At 39.6% G+C, this 26,416-nt stretch overlaps 1 protein-coding gene across 5 annotated transcripts in view; it reads left to right on the top strand.

Moving 5' to 3' along the window:
- Positions 1-26,416, top strand: part of ARMC8 (armadillo repeat containing 8) — a 111,109-nt gene that overhangs the window by 36,594 nt on the left and 48,099 nt on the right. For 4 of the 5 annotated variants that reach the window (XM_075937364.1, XM_075937363.1, XM_075937367.1 and 1 more), the window contains 5 exons: positions 3,797-3,889; positions 7,000-7,059; positions 9,109-9,189; positions 22,643-22,718; positions 22,813-22,903. In XM_075937364.1, the coding sequence (XP_075793479.1) occupies positions 3,797-3,889; positions 7,000-7,059; positions 9,109-9,189; positions 22,643-22,718; positions 22,813-22,903 (401 nt within the window). The remainder of the gene's footprint in view (positions 1-3,796; positions 3,890-6,999; positions 7,060-9,108; positions 9,190-22,642; positions 22,719-22,812; positions 22,904-26,416) is intronic. The other variant, XM_075937366.1, reaches the window with a different exon arrangement.

The following is a 26,416-nucleotide window of genomic DNA, read 5'->3' as shown; positions in this document are numbered from 1 at the left end:
TAGGCAATGTATCTTTACTCTTGTAACTTCTGTTTGTGCATTGCAGTGAAATGTGGTTATGATGCTACTAACATTTAATATTTCACTCATGCATGAAGAGGCTAGAGGTCCTCACTGTGCAAACGTTAATTTTTTTGGCCAGAGGAGGACCTGACTACGGATGCTACTTTTACAACAATTAACTACTGTAAATATTCTAGCTTTGTGACCTATTTTATATAGAAGATACAGGAATACAATGGCTTGGTTTAATTCAAGTATCATTAAAGAAGAAAACAAAGTATTAAAGAATCATAATAATTAGAATTGGAAAAGATCCAAAAAGGTCAAATAAATCACGTGGGCAATGCAGCATTTTCTTCTGATCTAGGGGTGGGCAATAATTTTTGCAGGGGGGATTACTTCACAAATCGTGGTAACTGGTTATGGGTTGGCTACAGGCCCCCAGAAGGGGTGGAGTCTTGGGCTGAAGGGATGGGGATGGGACTGAGGGGTACAGAGAGAGGCGAAGAAAGTGTGTGTGTGTGTGTGTGTGTGTGTGTGTGTGTGTGTGTGTGTGTGAGAGAGAGACAGACCATGACGCTGAGTGTGCAGCAGTGTGTATGAGACAGTGACTGCATGTGTGTCACAGGCACGGAACTGAAGGTGTGACAGTGACACTGTGTGTGCGCTGGTTGCTGCTGGGTAAGTTTCTGAGAAGCCACGCTCTGTCTCTTTAAGGGAAATCTGTGCTGCTCCCTTGTCTCTGCCCTCCTCTGAGTCACTTACCATCCACACTTCAGATGAGAGCAGCTCTTCTGTGTGTCTCCCTGTCCCAGACCCCTGCTCTGCAGAGATGAGGTACAGGGGCAGGGGGGCACCCTTCTTCATCCCCGCCTTCCCGCTCCTTCCCCCTCTCTGCACTGCTAGCAGGAGACTCCTGGGATACCTTGACTGCAGGAAGGAGACTAGCAAGGTGGGGGGAAAGGCAGCTGAATACAAGCTGCTAGCTCTGCTAGTTAGTTGGGCAGGCAGAGAGAAATGCTTGGCAGGCCTGATTTTGCCCACCCCTGCTCTAACCTAAAGTGCTTTATTTAGTTTTAAATATTTTGGGTTGCTTTCATCACTCAGCTTGGAAGATCCCCACTTTCAAAGTCTAAAAGATTATAATTAACCTACATTGTCACTTCATTAGTTAGTATGTAAGAAAGGGCAGAATTTATCTGGCAGAATCTTTTTCTGGTTCGTGTGTACTCTTCAGCAATAATCTATCTTGAGTCTCATATGCCAGGCTAAATTAGCAGGGGTTTCAGCTAAAGGATGAAAACAACATCCTGGTTTTTTAAAGTGAATTCAATATGAACTTGGAGAGAGAATGAACATGGACAACCTATAATGCCATTTTTAGTCACTTTTCAGGGCTGACCCACACCATAAGCTTGCAGTATACCCGCAAGACTGCATCTAAATGCTCATGAGCCAAATGTGGGCTAAACAGCGTTCAGGCCAAAATGTTTGAATCCTTGCACTGCTAACATTGCAGAATGGGTGGCTAAAATGTGTTGTTTGGACACGTGGAGCATGCATTTCATTGTCACTGTGTGCTGGTCTTCCACAAGGGTGCTTGGAGTCTTCACTAGATGGGAATGAAGAGATGTTGAAATAGTTGGATCTCCTGTTCTCTTGCTGAGTAATTTGAGACTGTTGCATATCAAGAACAAATATCACTTCAGCATGTGAAACTTCACATTGTATTTGTGGGAAGGGAGGGATAGCTCAGTGGTTTGAGCATTGGCCTGCTAAACTCAGAGTTGTGAGTTCAATCCTTGTGGTTGCCATTTAGAAATTTGGGGCAAAAATTTGTCAGGGATGGTACTTGGTCCTGCTATGAAAGCAGGGGACTGGACTCAATGACCTTTCAAGGTCCCTTCCAGTTCTAGGAGATAGGCAATCTCCATTAATTTAAGTTATTGTAAAGAGGCACTTATATAGTTGGAGGCCAAATTTAGTGAAGACATTTCCACAGCTAGGTTGATGTAAGATTGCAGTGTAGACCAGGCCTAAGTTTTTCTACAGACATGAAGAAAGCTCTTTGTAAGCCTGAAAATTTGTGTGTCACCAACAGAAAAGCATCCAATAAAAGATATTACTTCACCCACTTTGTTTCTATAATATCCAAGTACCATCACAGCTACACTTCTGCATACCTGTTCCCAGATCTCATTTCAGCACTTCTGGGTTTATAATTTGAGGATTTGCTTTTCCCTTTGAGAACCCTGCCAAGGTAGCTGTCTGCATTTATTTACCTATTTTCCTGCTGTTGGTCTGTCAAGACCAGGGGTGGGCAATAATTTTTGCTAGAGGGCTACTCCAAGAATTTGGTGAGTAGTCAAGGGCCACACTCTTCCATTGTATTAATGGAGGAGGTGTGGGATCTGGGATGGAGGTTGGGATGCAGAAGGAGGCTTTGGATAAGAGATTAAGGTGTGGGAACTGGGAGGGAGTTTGAGTGAAGGAGGAGGTTATGACCCGCAGCAGGGTCTGAGATGGGGTATGGATGCAGGAAATTATTCTGACCTAGAGAAGGAATGTAGAAGGTGGTGCAGGGTCTGAGACAGGATTGTGACTTGGGGCAGGAGTGCAGGAGGGGGTGCAGTGAGTTTGGTTGACCAGGGCATTGGGGTGCAAGGTCTTGGAGTGGGTTGTGACCTGGAGGAGTGGTATCGGAGGGGGTGCAGGGTTTGGGAGAGGGAGTGGGGGTGCAGAGGGTTTGGGTTATGTGGGGTAGTGGTACATGAGGGGAGCAGAGGGTTGGGGGAAAGAGATGTGGCAGAGGCAGGCCACATCGCAGCAATTCCATAAAAAAGATATCTGATATTTAGCCTCCTTTGCTTAAGCCTTTTGTCGTAGAGATGATTTAGTTGAGATTGGCTTCTGGAGTTCTGCTTCTAGTGGAATCTCCACTTGTAGCTGGCTTCTGCTAAAATATATGTTAGACTTCTTAAAGTTTTCATTGATTTATAATAATACTTAGGTATTTCTAATTAGTGTAGTTATTTTAAGAAACAAGATTGGATTCTTAACAGAACAAAACTGAAGACTAGGTAGTGAGGTGATCTCCCTTTGCTGATTTCTCTTCTGATTACTATTTGGTTTTTTCCCACTATGAGAGTTTACATGTGCTTTGTCAGTGCTAAAGGATATCCTTTGAATTGGACTGTTCAGCTGAAAGGCCAATGTCACTCAATTATTTGGATGTCCCCCCCATCTGCTGGGGGGGGGGGCGGGGATTTAAAAAATCCAGTGTCTATACTGGCACCTCACTTCCTAAATTCCCTCCACTCCACCCTCTCAGATTCAAGAGGTAATGAATTACAAGGTAAGTAAATTACCATTCTGGGAGGAGGAGGAGGAGGAGGCCACTGGTGGATTTTTGTCTCAGAAATGCACAGAACTTTTAATCCAATGTTTGTTGGCCATGACAGGTTGTGCTGTGAGTCGAATGAGACTCTACCTTTGCCCTATGACTTCTTATTAAATAGGTTACTCAATGAAGAGATTTTCAGTGACACATAGCTTGGCATTAAGAACATAGCATTTGGTGGGAATAGGCCCCCAAGTGGTCTTTTTCTTTGAAAATCACCACCATACTACTTTTATGCCATTGTCTTTTTTCCTTATTTGTCTCAGCAGGTCCCCTGTTTTAGGCTCAGGTACTGACTATTGGAAATTTTAGGTGCATCTTGTTAGTTACTGCTAACTAATGGTACTGAAATTTTTAGTTTTAATACTGTTTTCTTTTCTGGCTTGTTTCTAGGATGCTACAGTTATCCCCCACCTCATGGCACTGCTTAGTAGGTCTCGATATACACAAGAATACATATGTCAGATCTTCTCACATTGCTGCAAAGTAAGGAAAGAATAAATATCCTCAACATGGGTTCCTGTGTTTCTGCCATTTAGAAGCTGTATAAGATAATATTGACTTCTGTGGCTGGAATAATAGGACAATAAAGACTGAATCTCACTCCCCCTCTGCCTTTGCTCATAGTGTTGTTTCTAGGATTATAAGAAGATACAATTCTTAGAGCAAAGTATACAACTAATAAGTACTTTGGGATCATTTAGAAATAGAGTGTATTAATCAAAAATAAAAAAACTTCAGTCAGACATAAAACTTCATTGTCAGCATGACTATATTTGAGGATTTCATTTTTTCTTGTTGCTCTGGTTTGGGATTTAATTGAATTAACCTTAACTCAGACAGCCTCTGTCTTCTCAAGGCAGCCATTTTGTACCCATGATACTTTGTATTTTGGGAGATTATAGGCCAATGAAAAGTGTTCTTGTATTAAAATTGTACTTTTCCTCATTAGTTCACATACAGTGAGTGTGCTTCTGTACTCATGGAACTGCATTTTTTATTTAAACTGAAAACTAAAGTAATATTAAGGATCAATTCAAATTTCAGCTCTTTAAAGAGGCTTTCATTTAGTGGAAATATCAGATATGTAGAGGAAAATTGTAGAGGATGAATTCTGCCATGTCTTCCCTGACAAAATGAACAACTTGCTCTGTTTTGTAACAGTTGCCTGCTTTTCTGTATCAAAAATATTGAATTAACTAAACCAAACCTCATTTACTAATAAAGAAAAAAGCAAAAGTCTTCTGTAACAGTATACTATTTACACTAAATTGAAAAAATTGGGACCTTTAGTTTACCATGAATATTTTGAAAACTTCGTATTTTTACAGCAAAAATGTAAAAATCTTGAAACATTTCATGTGAAATTATAGAAATCATGAGCGTGTAGAGCACTCAATACATTAGTGTTAATGACTGAAAGTACAGATGAAAAATGCTAAATGAAATAGTTGACCTCAAATAAATCCCAGCATCATAACAAGAAAACAATACTGTTTTAGAATTGTTAAAAGGATCAAATCACAAAGAGAAAGAGATCCAAATTTGTTTGTTTGTTTTTTAGGTCTTTTGAAGCTGTTTCTTAAATTATTTAAGAACTCGATTTGTTTTTTCCAGATAAACAGAATCTTTCATGGGAAACTTAAAAATACCTTTTTTTTTAAAGCTTCTTTATTCCATGGATACAAAATCTAGCAACCAAGACACATTGTCTACTGTTGTGCTTTCAGAGCATAATACCAGAGAGCTGATATGTTAAAGTATAACATATTGCCAGGGTTATAGGAAAGATATCAAATACCCATGAAAGTTTCAGTATGCCTGTAACAATGGATAGTTCTGAGCTTACTTAATGAAGGCTACTATCTTCCCTTGAACAGATTGTGTGCTGGAGAGAATCTTTCTCATTGATTTCTCTGGGGAAAACACGTCACTATGAATACTGGTTTTAGGTAAGCTTCAACATGTATTTTAAAGGGTTATTTGTGCTTCAATGTATTCTTTTCTTTTGTTTACTTTCTAGGCAGGTGGTCTAGAATTTTTGAAGATAACTGATGCCCCACTCCCCTTATGAACCAGTGTCCCTGTGAATGGTTCCCCACTGCCTCCCTCTTCCTGGGTAGAAGGTCAGCTCAGGTTGCAGGAGGCTTCTGAGCCTATTAACTTTTTTCTTTCCCACCTTAAATTTCATTGACAACGGTTGACATTTTCCTTAGATAGAAAAATCTTTACTCAGTGTTGTTAGTAGGGCTTCATACTTCCTGTTGTTTGCAGCACATCCTTTACTATTTTCACAGTGGTAATGACTGACAGAATGACAACTCTGAAAAATTTTTTGAATGGATGTGAAGGGGAATGCTGGTTCTCAGGGGCAGGTGGGAGGCCTGTTCTTTACATACAAATTGTAGATACCATCTGCCTATAAAATAAACAAAATCAAGTTAATTGAAAACTAAACTACAATAATGCACAAAGCATTGTAAAATGCATGTTGAAACTTACCTTGAAAGGGAATACGGGACTAAGATTCTCTCTCACAGTTTATTTGTTTTCAGGGAAGATGGCATAAGTGAAGAAGATTTATTACTAATTTAGTTGTCAGAGTGAGCTTTTTATTTAAAAAAAAAAAGCCAATTATTTTTGGTGCCTTATTGTATGATGATAAACTTTAGAAAATTACAATGGAAATATCATTTGACTATAGTTACTATTACTGTTTAACACCTTGATGAGCTATGCAGAATAAATGAAATTCACCCTCTGCAGTGGTACAGCACAAGGCTTCTGACTTAGGTAAATCCCTCTTAAGCCTTGTTCTAAGGATGTAAGTGAGCCTTAGCTAGTTTGTAGGCCTTGTGCTGAACCTCTGCGGTGTAGTCTGTTGCATCCAAAGTTATTTTTGATATTTGTCATCATAAATTATTTGTTACATGGTTCTTTTGAGTATCATGTGTAATAAGCCATGCTTTGAACTATAAGTAATGAATGAAAGTTAATCAAGCTGTGATTTCTGTTCCCTAAATGTTATGTCCAAGGAAGATTTAAAATTGAAATACCATGACTCTTTGGAGGAGAGGCACAATATAATTATTTAGGTCCTAGAACTTGATCATTATATTCAAAGACTAACAAAAAGAATTACCTCTCATTACTGACTAAGTGTATGAGATATCTGAAATTAAAAATGAGTTAATACTGTATAATCAAGTCTTCATGTGTCTAGGTTCAAAACAACTTATTGTTGAATAAGCCTGTTTGAGTTCTAAAATGTGGTCTATTAATGCATAGTTTGATTTTTCAAAGATTTGTATGCATATATTAAGCGTACCTCTTTGGTGCAAGGAAACACTGCATCTCCCCAAAATATTTTTTCATGCATGTCTAGTTGTGCAGCTAACTAGCCACGAATACACACATTTGCGTATTCAAGATAGTATTTATCTACAATAAATTAGATGCTTCTCTTTGAAAATCTGGCACCTGGGAACTAGATAAGTGATACATTGATCAGGTTACAAAAACAAGTTAAGTCAAAGCAATTCTTTACTTCAGTTTCACTCATTTCTCCCTCCGATTTTTTAATATCTCTTCTTCAGCTTCGACACTGGCATAGCTGCGGCTTTAAATCATCGCCTCAGCCACTTCTCTGTGCCAATGTAAGTGTTTTTCTACCAAAGGTATTTTCATTGCATTTTTTAATAGAAGTTGTCAGGGTAGCAGCTGAAGTGTCTTAAAAGAATCAGAAATGTTATCTCTAAATGTAATTTTCCTGTTTTTTCTGGAAAGGGATGATTATAAATGAGGTACTAAAAATATTTTTTATAATTCCTTTAAGTCCGTTTTTAATGACTCCTCACAAACTTGAAAATGAAATATCTCTACCACAGGCATAGTCACAGATGTTTGTGAATTGCTCATGTGTGCCGAGTTGATTTAAGAGAATACTGAAATTTTCATTCTGGCTGGAGGACCATTAGCATTTAGGTTGCAAATCGTCAAGAAAATCCAGCAATGTTTTGCAGGTCAAGTTTGTGTTTCCCATCTTTGTCTCTTTTAAACCAATGAGATAGTTACAGAAGCTGTGCATGGGAGTAGATATTGCACCAATGTGGGAGCCCCAGAGCGGATACTGAGGATACTTTTATTCTGAGGCTGTGGTGTCCAACCAATTCTGAAGCAGTAGCCGTTATAGTGGCTACTGCTATAATGAACTAGCCATACACAACCGGCCAAAGATCCACATTGTTCAAGCCAACTAGTCACACTCAACCAGCCAAATAGCCACATGTGGCCAGTGTGTCAGATGCCACGGTTCTAGGGTATAGGGTACTGACGTTTATTGATAGGGATTATGTAGTTTGTGGCGATGTGCTGTTGCCAATGGTGACACTCTTTAGAAATTTAACGAACAGTCTGACTGTTACACATTTGCAAATGGAATACCAGTCCCTTGATTCCTTACTCATTCTACCAGTATAGAAAATGATCAGTTTGGTGTGCAATGGGCCATAGAGTTGTTCCACAGGAATGGGTCTGTGGAGCTATTGAAAGGGCAGCGAGCCTGTGTGATGACTGGGGGTCCTGCCCTTCTATCCCCATGCTCATACTAAGCAGAGACCACTATAGCCTTGAGGGCACAGCAGTACCTGTCAATCAGCTATGGAGGATTAGATAAACCAGGGATGGGGAACAAAGGTATCCACTCAAGAGTGAGAGCAGGAAGGAGTCTGTCAGGATTGTGCCTTTGTTCCTCCAGACGTCCTCAGTCTTGATGAGGCCCATCATCTCTATCTGACGTCTCTATTTTGAAGTTGCCAGACAGTTCTGCAGGTTGGGGGCACTCCTGCAGAGGGAACTCTGACGCGCCACTACACTCATCACCTAGGATTCGTTGAAACTTCTGATCTTAGGAGGTCCCCTTAGGGTTCCATTTCTCCTCTGCCTCTGTAGGGTCTGGTCAGACCACAGAGATTGTAAGACTTGTGTCTTGTAGATAAGATAAGGGTCAGTTTTTGGACTTCTTTCAAACTGAGTTTTTCAAAGCTGAACAATGTTTTAACACTCCAATCACTTATTTTACTAGCTCTTTAAATATTTAAATATAAGTTTGGTTAGCTGTCTTTACTGTTGATATACTTGAAATGTTTAAAAATAGATTTCATGTGTAGGAGTGAGACCTAGTCTCACAACACTGTCAGCAGCTGAGGCACATTCCAATATATAGAAATAGTTTTAGAATTGGTTGCTTGCTATATTTTCTGGAGTCATTATTGCTGAAAATGCAAGGGATTAGCCATGTAAGAGGTCTTGTATATTATTGAGATTCTTATGTAATATTGCAAAGATTGGTAACATATTGTTTCAGTAGCACTAGATGAGAAATGAAAGATAAGATCCCTGTTATCAATTATTGTAAAACTCTTCCTTCATCAATAAAAATGAAATAACTTCACTCGTTCTACTCCTTATCTCTCTAGTTTTGGTATTTTCTTCCAAGAATGAAATTTAATATCAATAAATAGGTCAAGCTCAATGAATATAACAGAAGATTAGCTTCAGCCAGTAAAGAAACTAGCACATCTCAAATTTACAAAGCAAAGAATGGCAGGAAAACCTACATTTTAGTACCTACTGAAGTTGCAGTTAACAGAAAGCCTCTTCCATATTCTTTTTTTAAAAGAATACTCTCTTTTTTCCCTTAATAGGGTCCAGATCATCAGACAATATTGTTTAACCATGGAGCAGTTCAGAATATTGCTCACCTATTAAGTTCCACGTCCTACAAAGTAAGGCATTAAAAATGAGATTTTGATTTCACATCCGCTGTAAAAACAATCTGTATTTATATATGTGCGCACACACACATGCATAATACACATTTCTCAGATCTCCACCATTGTTGATTTTGTATGTTATATAGAGATGTAGAGAGAAACCTGCCACAACATATCTGTGTGCTGTATAAAGTTAAAATACTAGTAATTGAAGAGCTTGGTTGAAAGGCAAGCAGCAGTTCAGCCAAACAAAAGAAAATGAGCAAATGAAGATATCTTAAAATAAAGAACTGGTGGAAAGGGAAGCTGAGATGAGCTGACCTGGATAGAAATAAGTCAAGTATGTTTTGAAAACTTGATAATGTGTTTGAAGAGGCTCTTGTGTGATTTTTATTCCTCCAAATCCTTTGGAATCTGGACTCCACCATATTTTTTTTGTTTCTGAAATCCATTATGGATGGGTCCAAGTACCAATGAAGAAAGCTGACTTGATTGCACAGTGTTTTCTTGAAGTGGTATTTGTGGGAAGACGTGTCGTATGACTTGGAATTTGATTGCGGTGGCGGGAATTCTACCTCTGATGACTATTTGCTGGCAAACTGAAACTAAATTTTCAAAGCCTGATTCAGTGAGAGAGGTTGAGCAAAATTCCACTTTTACTCAAAACTGCAAGTATGAGTGCACAAGCTGATGCATATGTGTCCTTTGTAAGACTGAGAATTTGGTGCCTTAGTTTAAAGTATGTCTGTAAATGCCTATGGAAAACAGGATTGTGGATTCAAATCAGTGCTGTGATTTTTGCAGTGGCTAAGCAAATAGGAAAGGTTTTTAGGCATGTAGCATCTCACACAAATTATTAAGCTTGAACAGTGTCACTCTATATAAACTCTCAGAATGAAATCTTTGAAAGTAAATAGTTACCTCATTACTTTTTTCAGTTACAACATTTAAATATACCTTATGCTATATTTGTTATCTCTTGGGGGTGGTACTGTATCTGTATGTTTATAGATCCATAAGTATAAAGGCTGTAAGAGATGTTCATAATCATCCAATTTGATCTCCTGTATAAGTGGGTCATACGGTTTCTCCCAGTGACTTCCTGCATATATCACAAAAAGGCTGTCCTAGCCTTTTAGAGAGACCCAGTTTTGATTTAAAGATTCCAAGTTAATGGAGACTTTATCACATCTCTTGGTAGTCTGTTCCAGTCATTATTTACCTAAGTGTTAATTTGTAAACATCTTATTTCCAGTCTTAACAATGATGACTTAAGTTTCCAGCCACTGGATCTTTTTATATCTTTACTTTCAGCAGCCAGAGCCCTGTCTGGTATCATCTTCTTGTATAGGCAGCTATGGACCATAGTCAAGTAGCCTCTTAATCTTCCGTAAGCTAAGTAGTTGAGCTACTTCTGTTTTTAATTGAGAGGCTTTTCACGCCATGAATCCTTCTTTAGTTTTACTCTGAGTCCTTTCCAGTTTCTCAACATCTTTTTTGAAGTGTGGACACCAGAACTGGAAAAAGGATTCCAGTGATGGTCTCAGCAGTACTATATACTTCAGGTAATATCACCTCCCTCCTTATAGTCAATATTCTTCCCTAATTATTCATACTGGAATCGCATCAGCCCTTTTGCCCATAGCAGTGATAAGCTCACATTCACTAGGTAGTCAGCAATATTCCCTGAGTACTTTTCATTGTCACTGGGGCATCCATTTCTTTGTAATAGTAATGGGGGATTTAATGATTAGGTAATAGTCATTAGAGAGATAGATAATGGGGCTTGTGATGACAGAAAGAACCACATGGTGAATTCCCTGCTGGGGGTGAAAGTTGCAGATCTCTCAACATTTAGACAGGCTTACATATAGTGCTGGTAAGGAACCAGTGGTCATAGTATATATAAATACCATACATAGTATATATAGATATATAGTGATATAGGGAAAGTAGAGAGGTCCTGGAATGCCCAGTTTAGGCTGCTAGGTAAGAGTTTAAAATCCATGATATTCTCTGAAATGCTTTCTGTTCCCCACACAGGGCCAGATAGTCAGAACTGCAGGATCTAAATGCCTGCATGAGGTGATGGTGTAGGGAGAAAAGATTTAGATTTGTTAAGAACTGAGGAACCTTTTGGAAATGGAGGAGCCTATACAGCTAAGATGGGCTCCACATAAATAGAAGCAGATTGTATCACATTTTTATTTTACATGCCAGCAGTTTCTAAACTAAGGGGTTGGGGAAAAGCTGACAGTTCTGAAAAGAGCACGTTGTTCAGACAGACACATTCTTTAGGGGAAAAACAGTCAAATGAAATCAAGTACCAGGAGGGTAGCCGTGTTAGTCTGTATTCACAAAAACACTGAGGAGTCCTGTGGCACTTTAAAAACTAACAAGATTTATATGGGCATAAGCTTTCATGGACAAAAACCCACTTCGTCAGATGCACGGAGTGCAAATTATAGACAAGCATAAATATACTAGCACATGGAAAGAAGGTGAAGGACCTTATCAAGTGGAGGACCAGTGCTTACAAGGCTAGTTCATTCAGGCTGGAGGTGACTCAAAGGGGGAAAATTGCTTTTATAGTGAGCTTGCCATTCCCAGTCCCTGTTCAAATCCAGATTAATAGTGTAAAGTTTGCAAATGAATTTCAGCGCTGCAGTATCTCTTCGAAGTCTGCTTTTGAAGGTTTTGTTGTTGCTGGATGACCACTTCTAAATCTTACTGATTGTCCAAGGAGATTAAGGTGTTCTACTGGTTTTTGTATATTACCGTTCTTGATGTCTTATTTGCGTCCATTTATTCTTTGCATTGAGACTGTCTGGTTTGGCCAATGTACATTGCAGAGGGGCATTGCTGGGACATGAAGGTGTTTATCCCATTAGTAGATGTGCAGGTGAAAGAGCTCCAGTGGTGTGGCTGATATAGTTAGGTCCTGTGATGGTGTCGCTTGAGTCGATGTGTGGGCAGAGTTGACAGCTGTGTTTGTTGCAGGGATTGGTTCCTGGGTTAGGATTTCTGTTATGTGATGTGTAGCTGCTGGTGAGTATTTGCTTCAGTTTGGGATGGGGGGGGGCTGTCTGTAAGCGAGGACTGATCTTCATGCCTCCCAAGGTCTGTGGGAGTTACTCAAATGAAAGAGTCCCATTCATTTACGCCACATAATGGCAGATAGCTGAAAAAGTGATACATTTTAAAAATTCTTGTATCTAAATGTTAGAAGTCTACATATTGAGATGGGTGAATTTGATCATTAAATGACGATATTGATATAATAGGCACCACAGAAATTAGATGGAATCAATGGGACATGGCAATACCAGGTGCAATATATATATAGGAATGATAGAATAGGTCTTGGAGATGGGCAAGTGGCATTATATGTGAAAGAGAGCAGGGAATCAAATGTAGTAAAAATCTGAAATCAACCAATCAGTACGATAGAATCTCTCTGAATAGATATTCCATGCTTGAATAATAAGATTATAACACTAGGGATATACTATTGATCACCTGATCGGGATGGTGTTGGTGACTATGAAATGCTCAGGGCAATTACAGAGGCTATTAAAAAAAGCGGGGGAGAGGGATTTCAACTATCCCCTGTGACAAAATCCCTTGGTAGCTCCTTGGGGGTTCTGCGCTTCTTGCAGTTACTTGAGTGCCTCAGAGACTCATGGAGCCCCCTTTGTTGCCCTGGGATTTCCCTAGAGGCAAGGGTTCCTGCTTACTGAGTCAGTCTCATCACAGGCCAGTCCTTGGGGTTCAGCATTTCCTTGCTCTGCTCTGCTCTCCAGCTCTCTTCTGTGCACCTTCCAAAAACTCCTTCCCTGCTGCCTGGGAGGAATCCTTTTATAGAAACCCTGTAGGCCTCAGTTTGCAGCAGGTGCTTAACTCACCCCAGCTGCAAGCTGCCTCCTAATTAGGCCTCTATTTTCTACTTTGGCTGTTGACCTGTGTTCAGGTGAGACTAATTTGGAAACAAGAAAGCATTAACCCACCTCCCAATATGGCTGCCTTCTATAAGAGCTTTGTGGTTTGCAGGCTATGGTCTGTGTCACCCCATATAACTGGGTACATGTCACCTCTGGATAGGATGTGCGGAGAAAGCTTCTTGACAACTTAAATGACTGCATCTTGGAGCAACTAGTTCTGGAATCCACAAAGGGAGAGGCAATTCTTGATTTAGTCCTAAAGGGAGTACAGAGTCTGGTCCAAGAGGTGACTATAACTGAATTACTTGGTAATAGTGTGACCATACTGTAATTAAATTTACCGGCCATATAGGTTATAAAATAAAGACGTGAAAGATCAACGGGTTAACCAGTAAGCATCACCTTTAATCACGGTTATACACAGGCTCCCTAGGAGCTGCCTACATCAGTATTGTCAGCTATCCTGCGCTCCCTGGCTCTTTCACTCAGATAACTTTAAGGCTGCTAGCTCCTCAGGTACCTACGGCATGGCTAGACTGAAAGTCAGTAAAGCCTTGGGCCTAGAAAGGCCATCCGTACCAGAAAGGCTCTTCTTCCTTCCTTTCCTTCCTTGGTCCTGAAGAAGCCCATCAGTACCAGAAAGACACTTTCTCCTTCTTTGACACAGAAGAAGCATCCACGACCTTCAGTATTGTTACCACCCTTGGCTACGATCCCCTCGGTGCAGACTATAGGTTTGGTATTGATAAAACTCTTGGTACTACGTGAGTTTTGTTTCCCCTGGAACCTGGCCATGGTCCTGGGACAAGAAGTCTGGGTGAAGCAGCGATGGGTGAGGGGCCCCACTGCGGGAGGCTCAGGAGAGTGCCGAACCACTGCTGGTGGAGCTATGCTGGTGTGATTAGTATCACCCCTGTGGAGTCCTGCCAGATCTTCTGGAGGACCTTGTGGATCAACGGGAACGGGAGGAACACATACATGAGACCGCCCGTCCAGAGAAGCAGGAAGCCATCTCAGAGGGAGCCTTTCCGCAGACCTATTCTGGAGCAGAAGGGGGGGCACTTCACGTTGTGTTTTGTTGCAAACAAGTCCACTCTGGGAGAGCTTCAGCCTTGGAAGAGCGTGAGGGTGACTTCAAGTTACTGAGACCACTTGCAGTGAGATGAGAGCTCTCCGCTCAGGCAGCCTGTGATCACATTGGGAACTCCAGGAAGGTGCCGTGCCTCCAGTGAAATTTTGTGGAGGATACAGCAGTTGCAGAATCGAACTACCGGATTGTTGTTGTGTTGGCATGATGGGTGGAGAAATAGAAATGGATTGGGAAGTGTAAAACGGAAGTAGACTGTAGACATGGATGATTCAAGAAATGACACACAACATTAAGCAGTCTGAGAACCAGTTGGACCAGCATTACAATGTCTTTTGAAAATCCATCTGTCCAACTCTCTGAATGAAATCAGAAGCCTACATTTTATGGGAATTAGGCTCTTTAATTTGAAACAAGGCTGCTTTTACCTCTCAGTGGTGGCATACTCTGTTCCAGGAGTGATAATTTTCCCATTTTTTTGCGACTTGAACGTGTAATATTTTGAGCTAATACATGTTCCGTTCCCAGCAGGCAAGAGGACAATTGTTTTCATTTCATGATTAATGTATTTAATTCGTGCAATTTTGTGCAGAAAGATTACCCTAGTACACAGGCTAACACACACTAATGTCATTTTTCTCTTCCATCATGTTGCTTCTGCTTGTACATACTTGAATCATAAGTAATCTCTCTCATTGCTGTTTACATTCAACCACCTGAAGGTGGTTATGCCTCTTCTTGGTTAGAAGATGTGTAGACAAACTATACAAACATAGGTCTTTATCCAAAGAGGTGCAAAACACCTGGGTGCATGGCATCTTTCAGGACCAGGCCTTTAAGATCATGTAATAGTTCCTCTCTCTCAACAATCTCTTCAGCATTTTAATCTTCTCACATTTCTTTGAAATGCCTCATATGTGTCTATGTAGCACTTTTGAAAGATGTTCAGAGCTGAACACAGTATTCCAGATGTAGCCTCAGCACAAAGATATGGGAGAGAGTCTATCCTTTGTTTTATGGTGCGAACTCTTCATAAGCAAATAACTCAGTCATATTACTGTACATTGTAAACTCGTGTCTAATTTTCTTTCCATCATCACCTCTAATCTCATGGCTTCACTACTTTGTTATAATTATCCTTTCCATTGTAGCTTTTCTGCCTGAAATCATTCCATTTAGCATTCTTGTAGCCAAGACAGTTTCAAGAAATTTGTACAGTAGCATTTAAGGACTCATTTTGTATAGGCATATGAAGTGTTATAAAATATAAGATCTGTGCCAAAGATGTCCCTGTCTGAAGATCTTAGGCCAGGTCTACACTAAAGGAGAAGGTTGAATCAAGATACACAACTCCAGCTACATTAATTATGTAGCTGGAGTCAATGTACCTTGATTCGAGCTTCCCTGTTGTCCTCACAGTGGGAGGCTAACAGCAGCAAACACATCCCTTACTCCTCACAGGAGCAGAAGCACTAACCGCTGAGGGAGGTGTCCTCTGATCTTGATTTAGCAGGTCTTAGTAGACCCACTAAATTGAACTTCAGAAGATCAATTGTGGCACTGTTGATCTTCTGCTGAGCGAAGACTCGATCATGTCTAAGCAGAATTGCTCCAGTGCTGCACAGTACAAACACAGAAACAAGAGGTTGGTGTGCAGTGGAGTACTTCACAAAATAAATGCACTTGTAAAGTACATCACACCATCTAGTCTCTAAATGTTTGAAAATAGTTTGCTTTCAAAGCTTGTTTCCATTATTTTACTAGGCAAAGCAGTTAGAATGAAATTATTCAAAATGTATCCTTTTTTGCAACAGAGAGACCTGGTCATTTTACCTCTTTGTAAAACTCCTAACTTGATTGTGCATGATTATCTGCCTTTTGAGATCATGTAGGATATTTTTGCTTCATTAAAGCTGGAGGCATTTTTGTATTTTCTCGTTTTAATTTCTGTAGACAGCATTTGAAATACAATTTTATTAGTTTCTAATTTATTTTTCCAAGGATTGATACAAAAGTTTGTATAAAAGATACCTTATATAAAGTGAAGCATTGATAATTTTAAAGGACATGAGTAATGTAACCCACTATGCCTTGAAGCTTCTCCGAGGGTATCTTTACATTGCGTTTTGGAGGTGAAATTGCAGCTCACATAGGTGTTGAGCTAACTCCCTGACAATAGTGTAGCTGTGACTATATGGGTGGTGGCATGGGCTAACTGCCCAAATACAGGCCCTTCTGTGACCTTGAAAACATACTTTGATGACTAGCCCATACCACTGCCACTTTGTTATTAGTGAATTAGCTCAGTCCAAGCTAGCTCAGGTATGTCTATCCATGCTGAAGTCTCACTTCTGGTTGCAATATACAGGACTCTGTATATTATGGGAGCATTAGACCCTTAAGACCTTGTTGAAAAGCCTGATAAAATAGTATGACTAAGCAATACTTTTCATGGATTATTGAGAAAACAAAAACAAAAAAAAAATCAAGAGGGAAAGGAACCAAATTTCAGTTTAAACTCTAGCCTCACCACCAATCTCCAGTTTCCTGGAATATTAAATCAGTGAAAACAGGACTCCGTGTTGTGTTACCAATTGAGGTTTAATTGCTTTCTTCCAAATTTTAGAAAGTGTTGTAGACTCTTGTTTAAACAAAAGTGAATCGCTTTTCAGCAACAATATTCAGCGACTGTTTTGCTCTCCCCAGTAAACCAGATGTTCAGATCAGCAGTTTGTTTTTATTTTTATTTTGTTAATCATGTTTTATTATAATAGTGTCTAAGGGCCAGTGAAAAGTGGAAAACCTCTCTACCGGTACTGTGTAATTGAACCCTTTCACCAAGAGCTGAGCATCTAAATAGACCTGACAGACACAGGATGAGGGACAGAGTAGCATAGTGAGCAAAAGTGATGGCAGCCAATGTTATGTTATTTCCTTGATTTTTTGGTGGGTTTGCTTAGCTGGGGAATCAGCTCAATGGAGAGGTGTGAAGGGAATAACACAAGGGAGAAGAGTATAGGAGAGGCAGGTGTGGAGTGCAGTTGAAGGGAAGAAAGTGCTCCAGCCTTCTTTCTCTGCCCTGGCATAACTGGCTATTTGCGGAGGGAGGAAGAAAGTCCAGTCAAAACTGTAGAAAGTTCTCTGAATAGCCAAAGGTCTGTGCTTTATCACTTAACTCACAGTAGGGCTAACTTTTTATTTTTTTAAATATATATTTAGCTATATATAGAGAGAAATATAAATTATATATTTTATAATTTGTACAAGAACATTTTTATCAGTGTTTTATCGTGTCTGGACAAAGCTTATCTCCAAAACTCCCTGAAATAATATTAAGTTTACAGCATTTATCTGAGTTAATGGGTTTTTGCCTTCTGCTCTTTTATTTACATCATCACATACTAGGACTCCTTGCACACTGACTGCTGAGGTTTTTGGAAAACCTTACCTTCACCATGGGGCCATAGGGCTTGATTTTTTTCAAAAGAGCCAAGCACGCACGCACTCCATTTGAAGTTAATGAGTACTGTTGATGTTAGGTGTTTGTCTAGTTGGGCCTCCATATACTAAAACATCACGATTAGGTGATTATTCTGTAAATTTTAGCTCTAATTACTCTGATTCAATTCCAATTTGTACAATTGGCCTAATTCACAGGGTTATTATAAAGATAAATTAATGTTTTGAGTACAAATGCTACAATCATGAGTGTCATAGGAAAGCCCATGAAGTTTTATGATTCTATATTTAGTGCAGGATGGTCTGCAGTGAAGGGTGGAGGTCCTCTTTTGAATATTTAGGATAAAAAAAACCCTGAATTGTTGCTTACCATCTGTGCTATGCACTGAATGAGGCAAGTCCTTTGAAAAAAATAACATGATCATACAAATAAAAGATGATGATCTGATCTGCACTACGGGGGAGGATCGATATAAGTTATGCAAATTCAGCTACGTGAATAGCGTAGCGGAAGACGAAATATTTAGATCTATTTGCTATGGTGTCTTCATTGCACTGTGTTAACAGGAGAGCGTCACCCTCATCTTCCTCGCGCTTCTTTGAAAGGTGGGGGAGTACACATCTATGGGAGAGTGCTCGCCCATTTCAGTAGTTTCGTCACCAGGCTCAGTAAATTGATACTCATTGCATCAATTGCAGCAGAGCCAATCTACTGGCAAGTGAAGACATACTCTATATCAGGGGTCTCCAAACTTTTCAGCCCGAGGGCCGCATTAACTATCAAACAGCAGTTCGGGGGCCGACTACACACTTGAGGTCCAAATAAAAAACAATCAAAACATGGATGTTGTTTTTAATTATTTATTTAATATTATTTTATTCAGTTATTATTTAATAACACATTGATACACTACACATGAACACCTGTATTAGTGTGAATGGTGAAATTGTTTCCTGGATGCCAAAATAGCAGACATTTCTGGCTTTAGATTTGTTGTCCCTAACATCAACAGTGACCTGAGATTATCATCGGACAAGTTTGTTCTCAAATTGTTCTTCACGTATTTCATTCTTGAAAATGTTTGTTCACACAGGTATGTTGTTCCAAAGATTGAAAGGTACCTTGATGCAAAAGTTTTGACATTAGGAAAGTCTTCCTTGGGCAAAAACTGGTTAAAAACCCACCAGTCTATTTTAATTCGGTAAAAACATAACATCCACGTAAGCGGCGGCTGATCTTGGCAGGATACACGTAAATTTCCGTAATTTTTTTTCCGTAGACAAAAAGGTCTCCACGGGCCGGATGAGAGGGCCTCGCGGGCCGCATCCGGCCCGCGGGCCGTAGTTTGGAGACCCCTGCTCTATATGATGATATATACCCACAGAAAGCAAAATTCTGTTTTGTTGGGCAGCCTCGATTTTAGTGTTCCCTGAATTAAGAATAGAACAAAACACTCAACATATGTTAGTATTTTCTGTATAGATTGTATCTTTAACCAGGTACTTGCTTAGTTCACTTAATGCTTGGATCATTTTTATTTTCTTGCAACAAAGTTGTCATGGTGGGTCAGTAAATTATTATACACTTTGGCTGGGTTTAGTTTTGGGATGTTCACTTCACATTGACTCTCCAATTTATAAAATAAATATTTTATCTTGTTTTTTTTAAATAAAAATGTAGTTCTCAGGATTACTGAAAAATATTGATTAAATCACTTTGATTTCAGATAAGAGCATGTCTCTTTTATTGTTTATGCATGTACTCAACTCTCTACAATCTTGTAGTTATGATTATGTAGCAACAGATCGCTCCCATTAGGTTTCGAGACTTTCACACACAAGATATTCAGTGTCCAGAACACATTTACAGTAAATTGCCTCTATTTTTAAACAGACCTAGACAGATTTACATAGTACAGTTATACTACTTTTAGTACTAATAATATGAAGTAGTTCTTTAAAACCACTAAGCCTGTATAATCACCATTGATGTAGAACGTTTTTGTTGTTAAAATCATGCTTTATGGGTGTTTCGTATATTACAAATTCTACCTGCATGAGACAACTGAAAGAGTTGTTTAATCTGTACACACATAAGTAATTCTAGGGCCTTGGTCAGAAACAGTTCCATCAAGCCAGTAGAGGAAAAACATCATAGTTGTAGAAAAACAAAATACAGGACTATGTAGCACTTTAAAGACTAACAAGATGGTTTATTAGATGATGAGCTTTTGTGGGCCAGACCCACTTCCTCAGATCATAGTTGTAGGTTGTAGTGACTTCAGTGTTTCATCTTTTCTGGCATGCTTTGCCAGACAACATTCTCAGGAACCATGAACCTTTCCTCTCAGATATTTTTACCCTGCCCTTTTCCCCTGTAGTAACAGACTCGTTCCTTTTTACTTGGCATTATTAGAGAATTTCATCAAACAGATGGGTCACCCAGAAAGTATATCCTGCTCCAGGCTGCTTCCCCAAAATCTCTTACCCCCACCTTTTTCAGGAAGAAAATACAGAGAGTCTTCCTCCTTTATTTGGAAACACAGCTTCTTCGGTAGCTTCTGGATAAGGGGCTCTCTTCCCATTATATTCTTATTGCCTGGAAAAAAGGAACGCTTTGCCCAGTCTTGGAGATATGAAGGTAGAATAATTATATCCAAAAATTTGGTTCCCATATGGTGGGTGTAAGTCAGCAGGATTTGTTTGGGGCTCTCAGTCTTAAAGGCACTTAATTTTATGTTTCATTCAGGCTGTCTAACTATGTGTGCAGTATAGTTGTAGCTGTGTCGGTCCCAAAATATTAGGGACACAAGATGGGTGAAATAATATCTTTTAATGGAGCAAAGCATTTAGTCCAGTAAAAGCTATTTACCTTACTGATGTTGTGAAGACCTGGACTTTAACAGGGTTCAAAAAAGAAATAGATACATTCATGGAGGACAGGTCTATCAATGGCCATTAACCAGGATGGGTAGGAATGGTGTCCCTGACCTCTGTTTGTCAAAGGCTGGAAATGAGTGACAGGGTTGGATCACTCAGTGATTTACTGTTCACTCCCTCTGGGGCATCTGGTGTTGGCTACTGTTGGAAGACACGATACTGGGCTAGATGGGCCTTTGGTCTGACCCATTAGGCAATTATGTTCTTATTCACCATGTTGGTCTATGCTGCAGTCCTCATTACTTGTACTTGGTTCTATGCTTTGGTCTTTTAGCAAACCCAAGATTCAGGATTCTTGTCCTTACATCAAGATTGTGATATTGTAATGAAAATTTCACAGCTCTGATACAAAATCTATTTTGCTTATCTTTACCGAACCCTGGTAATGGAAAACCAAATGATTCCTCTTAGTTTTTAATTTTTTGTTTTAAACAATCCCTGTTCATTTGTGGTTTTGCAAGGTTACCTTATCTATGACATTAGCCAAAATAACTCTTTCCACAAGGGGTGCAGTATATTTCAGACCCTGTGTATAAATGTGTTCAGTTCCTTGGGCTCAGGATCAGCTATGAAAAAAACATTCTTATTTAGCCATTTGAGTTCAGAGGGGGCCATTGTGGGCTCTACTCTGCAATAGCTTATTTATTACAGCCTGAATCCTAGTGGTTTGGAAGCCTGTGGACCTGTGTGAGAAGGGTAAAAAAACTTGATGAGCAAGGGTGGAGTTTCCTTCCTTGTTTCAAGGACAAGACTGCTTTTTGGGAAATTGCACTACCAGCATCTATTTACTCCATGAGTAAGGAGGAACCTGATTCCAGCACCAAATTCAGGAAATGTCCCACTTCTGAAGTGGTAGATTTGTCATCAGATTAGACTCTATTTGGGGATTGATTCCCTGTGTCTGTCATCACTCTCCTCCTGGACCACTGGTGGATTTCAGCATACCATGAGGCTATCTGTCTCTGACCTGTGACCCATGCTCCTCTTCTTGGCCATGATTTTGACATTCCCTGTCCAGTCCTGGCTCTCTGCCACCCTTCTACGTTGTATTTTCAGTGTTCTGTTTGATACACTACCCCCAAGTTCAACTCTCCCAAAGGCCTCTGTCTTCTCTTTCTCTTTTCGCTAGCATCCGGTAATCTGATAAGTGACTCGTAAATCTCTCCCAACTTCAGACCCAGTTTCCTCAGTCTACATCTACATTTTGGTCTCATGGTCTCCTGCTTAAATTCAACATTGCCAAAATGGAGTTCTTGATCTTCCCCTCTCCATCCAACCAGTATTTCCTCCCCCAGGTTAGGAGGCCAAGGTTGACTGAATAGCAATAATCAGTTTTATTTTGCTGTATTCAAAAGATGATCTTATATCATGTGGTATCTTCATAGATAGCAAAGCAAAAGCAAACATTAAAAGTGACATGCAAATCCACCCAGAATACACGTGCACGATATTGTTTAATGTCTTTATATAATAGCAGTGGCAGTAGTGCAGATAACTGTAAAGATCTATAACCACAGCAGATTAAATAGTTTTAACTGATTTTTGCTAGTGTAGTTACATTCAATTTAATTATGCAGTGCTCTCAGAAATTCAGAAGGGATTTGGGAGCACAAGTCCTATTACTTTTTAATCAGATTTATGCTCCTAACTCCTTTGGGTGCTTCTGAAGCTCTCCCTCAAAGTATGCAAGAGCATCTTTGACTCTGTCTTCTGTGCTGTTGGGAACAAGTCTTGCCAAGGTTTGTACAGGATTGGCAGCTTGTGTCTGCTCCTTTTGTTCCCACCCATCAGTAATCACTTCCCCTGGGTCTCTCAAATGTGCAAAATACAACATGCAGAGATAATAGCATATATATTGCTGAAGAGTCAAGCGATGTCCCCAGACACTTCCACCTGCTTCTCAGCCTCATCTAGATTTTTTCTGTCAGCTGGTATTTCCAAAAGCCTAGATAGCTTAAAGTAGTGTAACACAATGAGAGTTATTTTGGGTTAATATCTGTGAAACATAAAGAAATGTAAATCCTATGTTTTTGTGCAGGTTCGAATGCAAGCATTGAAATGCTTCTCAGTTCTAGCCTTTGAGAACCCCCAGGTATCAATGACTCTTGTAAATGGTAAGCTGAAAGCTTCAGTGGCTAATATATTGTTCATTTTACAGATTAACTGAATTTGAATTATTTCCTGAATCCTCTTTTTCATTGTTTGCAGTTTTGGTTGATGGAGAATTATTACCACAGATTTTTGTGAAGATGTTACAAAGGGACAAGCCTATTGAAATGCAGCTCACATCAGCCAAATGGTAATCCTCAACAGGAGCTAGAGGGAGAGGGGCTGCATTGTAACTAATGCTTAAAATTGCAACTCATGAATCTTTTTGTTATAAAATCCTTGGGGAATTGTTAGTCTGTAGTCCATCTCCTTGCACTTATCAAGATAAACTCCTTTTCTCCTCAAATAAAGTGTTGCTATTAAATAATAATCAGAATATATATTATGCTTGTACCCAGAAGTCCCAATTCAGGATTGTGACGGACATTATACAGTTCTAGATAAGCGCTAATCCCTGCTCTGAAGCATTTGTAGTCTGAAGTAATATCTACATCTGAAAGATTCTGGTGTTGCTGGAGACATCTTGGAAATTATTCCATTGATATTTAATATTACTGGTTAATTTAAAGATTTTCCTCATTTTAGTTTCAGCCTCTTCCACTTCCACTTTTTGACAGAGCAGGCTCTTGCATGCATCAGGGTGGGGTCCTTGCAGCTATCTGTTGTTGTGTGCCAAAGTTGCGGAAGCTCACAAATGAAGGAAAATCTCTGGAGTTAAAGCCTTTTGGCTTTCTCCAGAAGTTTTTCCCATTTGATTGTGCTCACTGCTGGCCAAAGTGGGTTTTTTTTTTTTCAGGATCTACAAATGAGTGATGGGCAGAACAGCACATCCCTTAATTATTCGTATGCCAAGTAAGCCTAGTTTCTGACATCAGTTTTGGTCCATTAACATCTAATTCCATTTGCCTTGTTGTTTACTAGTCAGAATCCCAGCACAGTCCTTGGATTGTTTTGGTAGACCCTTTTGTATGGATAGTCAAGGCTTTTTGCCGCCTTTTTGTAGCTTTGCCCATCAACATATATTGTTACAGGTGTCTGTAACATTTTGCAAACTTTTACCCATTTTCCAGTAATTCAGCCAACAATTAGGATGGGCTTGTTAGGCCCTAATTATTACAGCACATCTTGTGTCCCAGCAATTCATCTCTTTCTTCTGCACTGATCTGCGGGTATCTCTGCTGGTCATTTTGCATGCTGAGTCCCAGCTGCCTAGTTCCATAGAACAGTGCAGGGAACATGGACTGGAATCAGTTAGCTTTCTGAGTGAGAAGTTGGAAATCAAAGGAAGCAGCAGGCTGGTCCTGGCATGGCAGGAGAAGTAAGCAAAATCCAGGCACCTGGGCACAGCAAATTCATAGCAAGGGTGCTGAATTCTGTGGTATCTTGGAAAAATGCCAGATTCTAGAGTTGTGGAATTGTGGCCTCAGTGGAGGTCTTTCTTGAGATGCCACCGGACTCTCAAAACTATAGTTTCAGGCTCAGCATGTGTGTGTTCAAGTTAATCTCCATAACCACAAGGAATACGAAAAGCTGAGTTTTAGGAGTAGTATTCTGTGGCAAAACAGAATTATTTTGTTGGCGAATGGTATAGAATGGAGCTTGGCCCAAAGTTATATTAAGTAATTTTTTCTCCCTGTTATTCTGTTGTATTTTTTTTCTAGTATGGTACTTACTCTGGAGGCACCCAGTCTACTTTCCAGTAGTGAAGGTGAACAGTATTTTTTTTCTAGTATGGTACTTACTCTGGAGGCACCCAGTCTACTTTCCAGTAGTGAAGGTGAACAGCTATCAGGAATTATAAATATTTGTAATAGTTTTGGGCCCTTATTTCAGTATTTTGCCTTCATTAAAGGCACTCGAGAGGAAAATGGATATACTTCAAATCAGTTAATCAAGGAGGCGCATCTGGAAGGTGGACAGGCTCTGGCAAGCATACCATACAAGTGTCTTGGGGGGTGGGAATGAGCTGAGCACAGGGGGTTTATCTCTAGAGGCTTATCTAGGCTACCTTTTTCTGATCTCACTTTCGAAAGCTCCGATTTCGAAAGTGAAAGTAGTTTAGATGCAGCTTTTTCGGTGAACCCTTCCCTCCCCACCCCTTGTCATAAAGCCGCTTTTCCTCAAAAAATGAGGTTTACACAGCTTTTTGACAAGGGGAGGCTTGCCAAAAAAGCAGCGTCTAAATTACTTTCACTTTCGAAAGCTCTGATTTTGAAAGTGAGATCGGAAGAATATATGCATATTCCCACGGAATTTGCATATCCTCTTTCGACACTTTAGTGTGGTCTATATAAGTCCTAGGTTTGTATGATCTGTAGGAAGTAATGCACTATCCTCCTGCTTGCAGTCTCTGTCCTCCACTATGTTAATCAGCAAGGCTCTGCATCCCATAAGTGGCCCCCCCAGTGATCTCTCCTCTCCTACTGGTTTTATTTTTTCCCTTGTTTCTGACTCCATCCTCTTCTTACCTGAGGGCTTTGTGTGAGTCAGAACTCTCAACTTGTACTACACTTCTGGATAATTCACCCTGAGAGATAGAAAACTTGCGGCATGTGGTTTGGTTATTCAGAAAACGCCGTGGAATGTGGGCATATTCTGTGGAAAAAAAGTTTCTTGAAAATAATGTAATTAACCTCAAGACCTGTTCTACAAAAGTAGCTCTTGGTGAGAAATTGACATAATTTCAGGGGAACCTTCCTTAATGCCCTGGCAGCCTTTCATGGACATCCATGAAGTAAGCAAGAGTTTGAAAAATACCGTCATCTAATAAAGACAGATCAAACACTTTGAAGAGCAATGTCATAGATGGACTGATTGTTTTTTAAAAGCCTTTCAGCACTCTCCTGCAAACCTGATAGCAATAAATGTTAACTTCTGCTGTCCTCAGGTGATTCCTGTTTCCCCTACAGGGTTTCCTAAATGTAAACGTAACGGGCACCTTTTGAATTTTCCAAGGAACAAGTGTACATAAAAATACAATGTGCCTGTTGTATCAGGAAATGTAAACATATACAGACAGCTGTCTTGTATATTTTTATATGTAAAATATGCATTAAATTCTACTAAAATTCCTATATTTCAATATGTTTTTAGTATCATAAGAGCACGGGAGATGAATTTATCTAAACATGGATAAAACATTTTTCTTGAATAAATATAATAAATAGTACAAATATAAAACCAATTTTAGAAGATGCTACTTTGATTATACATATTGACACTACTCAGTGCTCGTCAATATAAAATATATGGCCTTATAAACAGAAGGACTAGTTCTATGGAAACAACTATGCCAGTTTGGCAAATTTCTATGATATCTTTGACTTTCACCAGTCCTGGAAATAAAATGTTTTATAGGAACATAGGAACTTCCATATTGGATCAAACCTATGGTCCATCTGATCTAGTATTTGCTCTTTGACATTGGTCAATTCCTGAAGTTTAAAAAAGGAACAAAATACTGATACTGTGGGAAGATACTTCACTATCCTAACCAGATAGTGGTTGGCTTGTGTCCTGAAACATTAATGTGTAGCCTCTAAATGTTGCTTTTTTATAGTAATTTTTTTCTTAAAATCTTAAAGATATCTTCATCCACTGGTGAAACAACTTCAGCCTCACGAGCAGCCTGGAAAATTCCAGTTCATCAGTTTTTAATTCAGAAATTTAAAAGGTCAGCCCACAACTAGTTTGATAGCATTAC

This window comes from Pelodiscus sinensis, chromosome 10 (genome assembly GCF_049634645.1).
Source record: "Pelodiscus sinensis isolate JC-2024 chromosome 10, ASM4963464v1, whole genome shotgun sequence".
NCBI lineage: Eukaryota > Metazoa > Chordata > Testudines > Trionychidae > Pelodiscus > Pelodiscus sinensis.
Note: the sequence above shows the minus strand (reverse complement) of the source record. Positions and strands in the feature narration are given on the sequence as shown.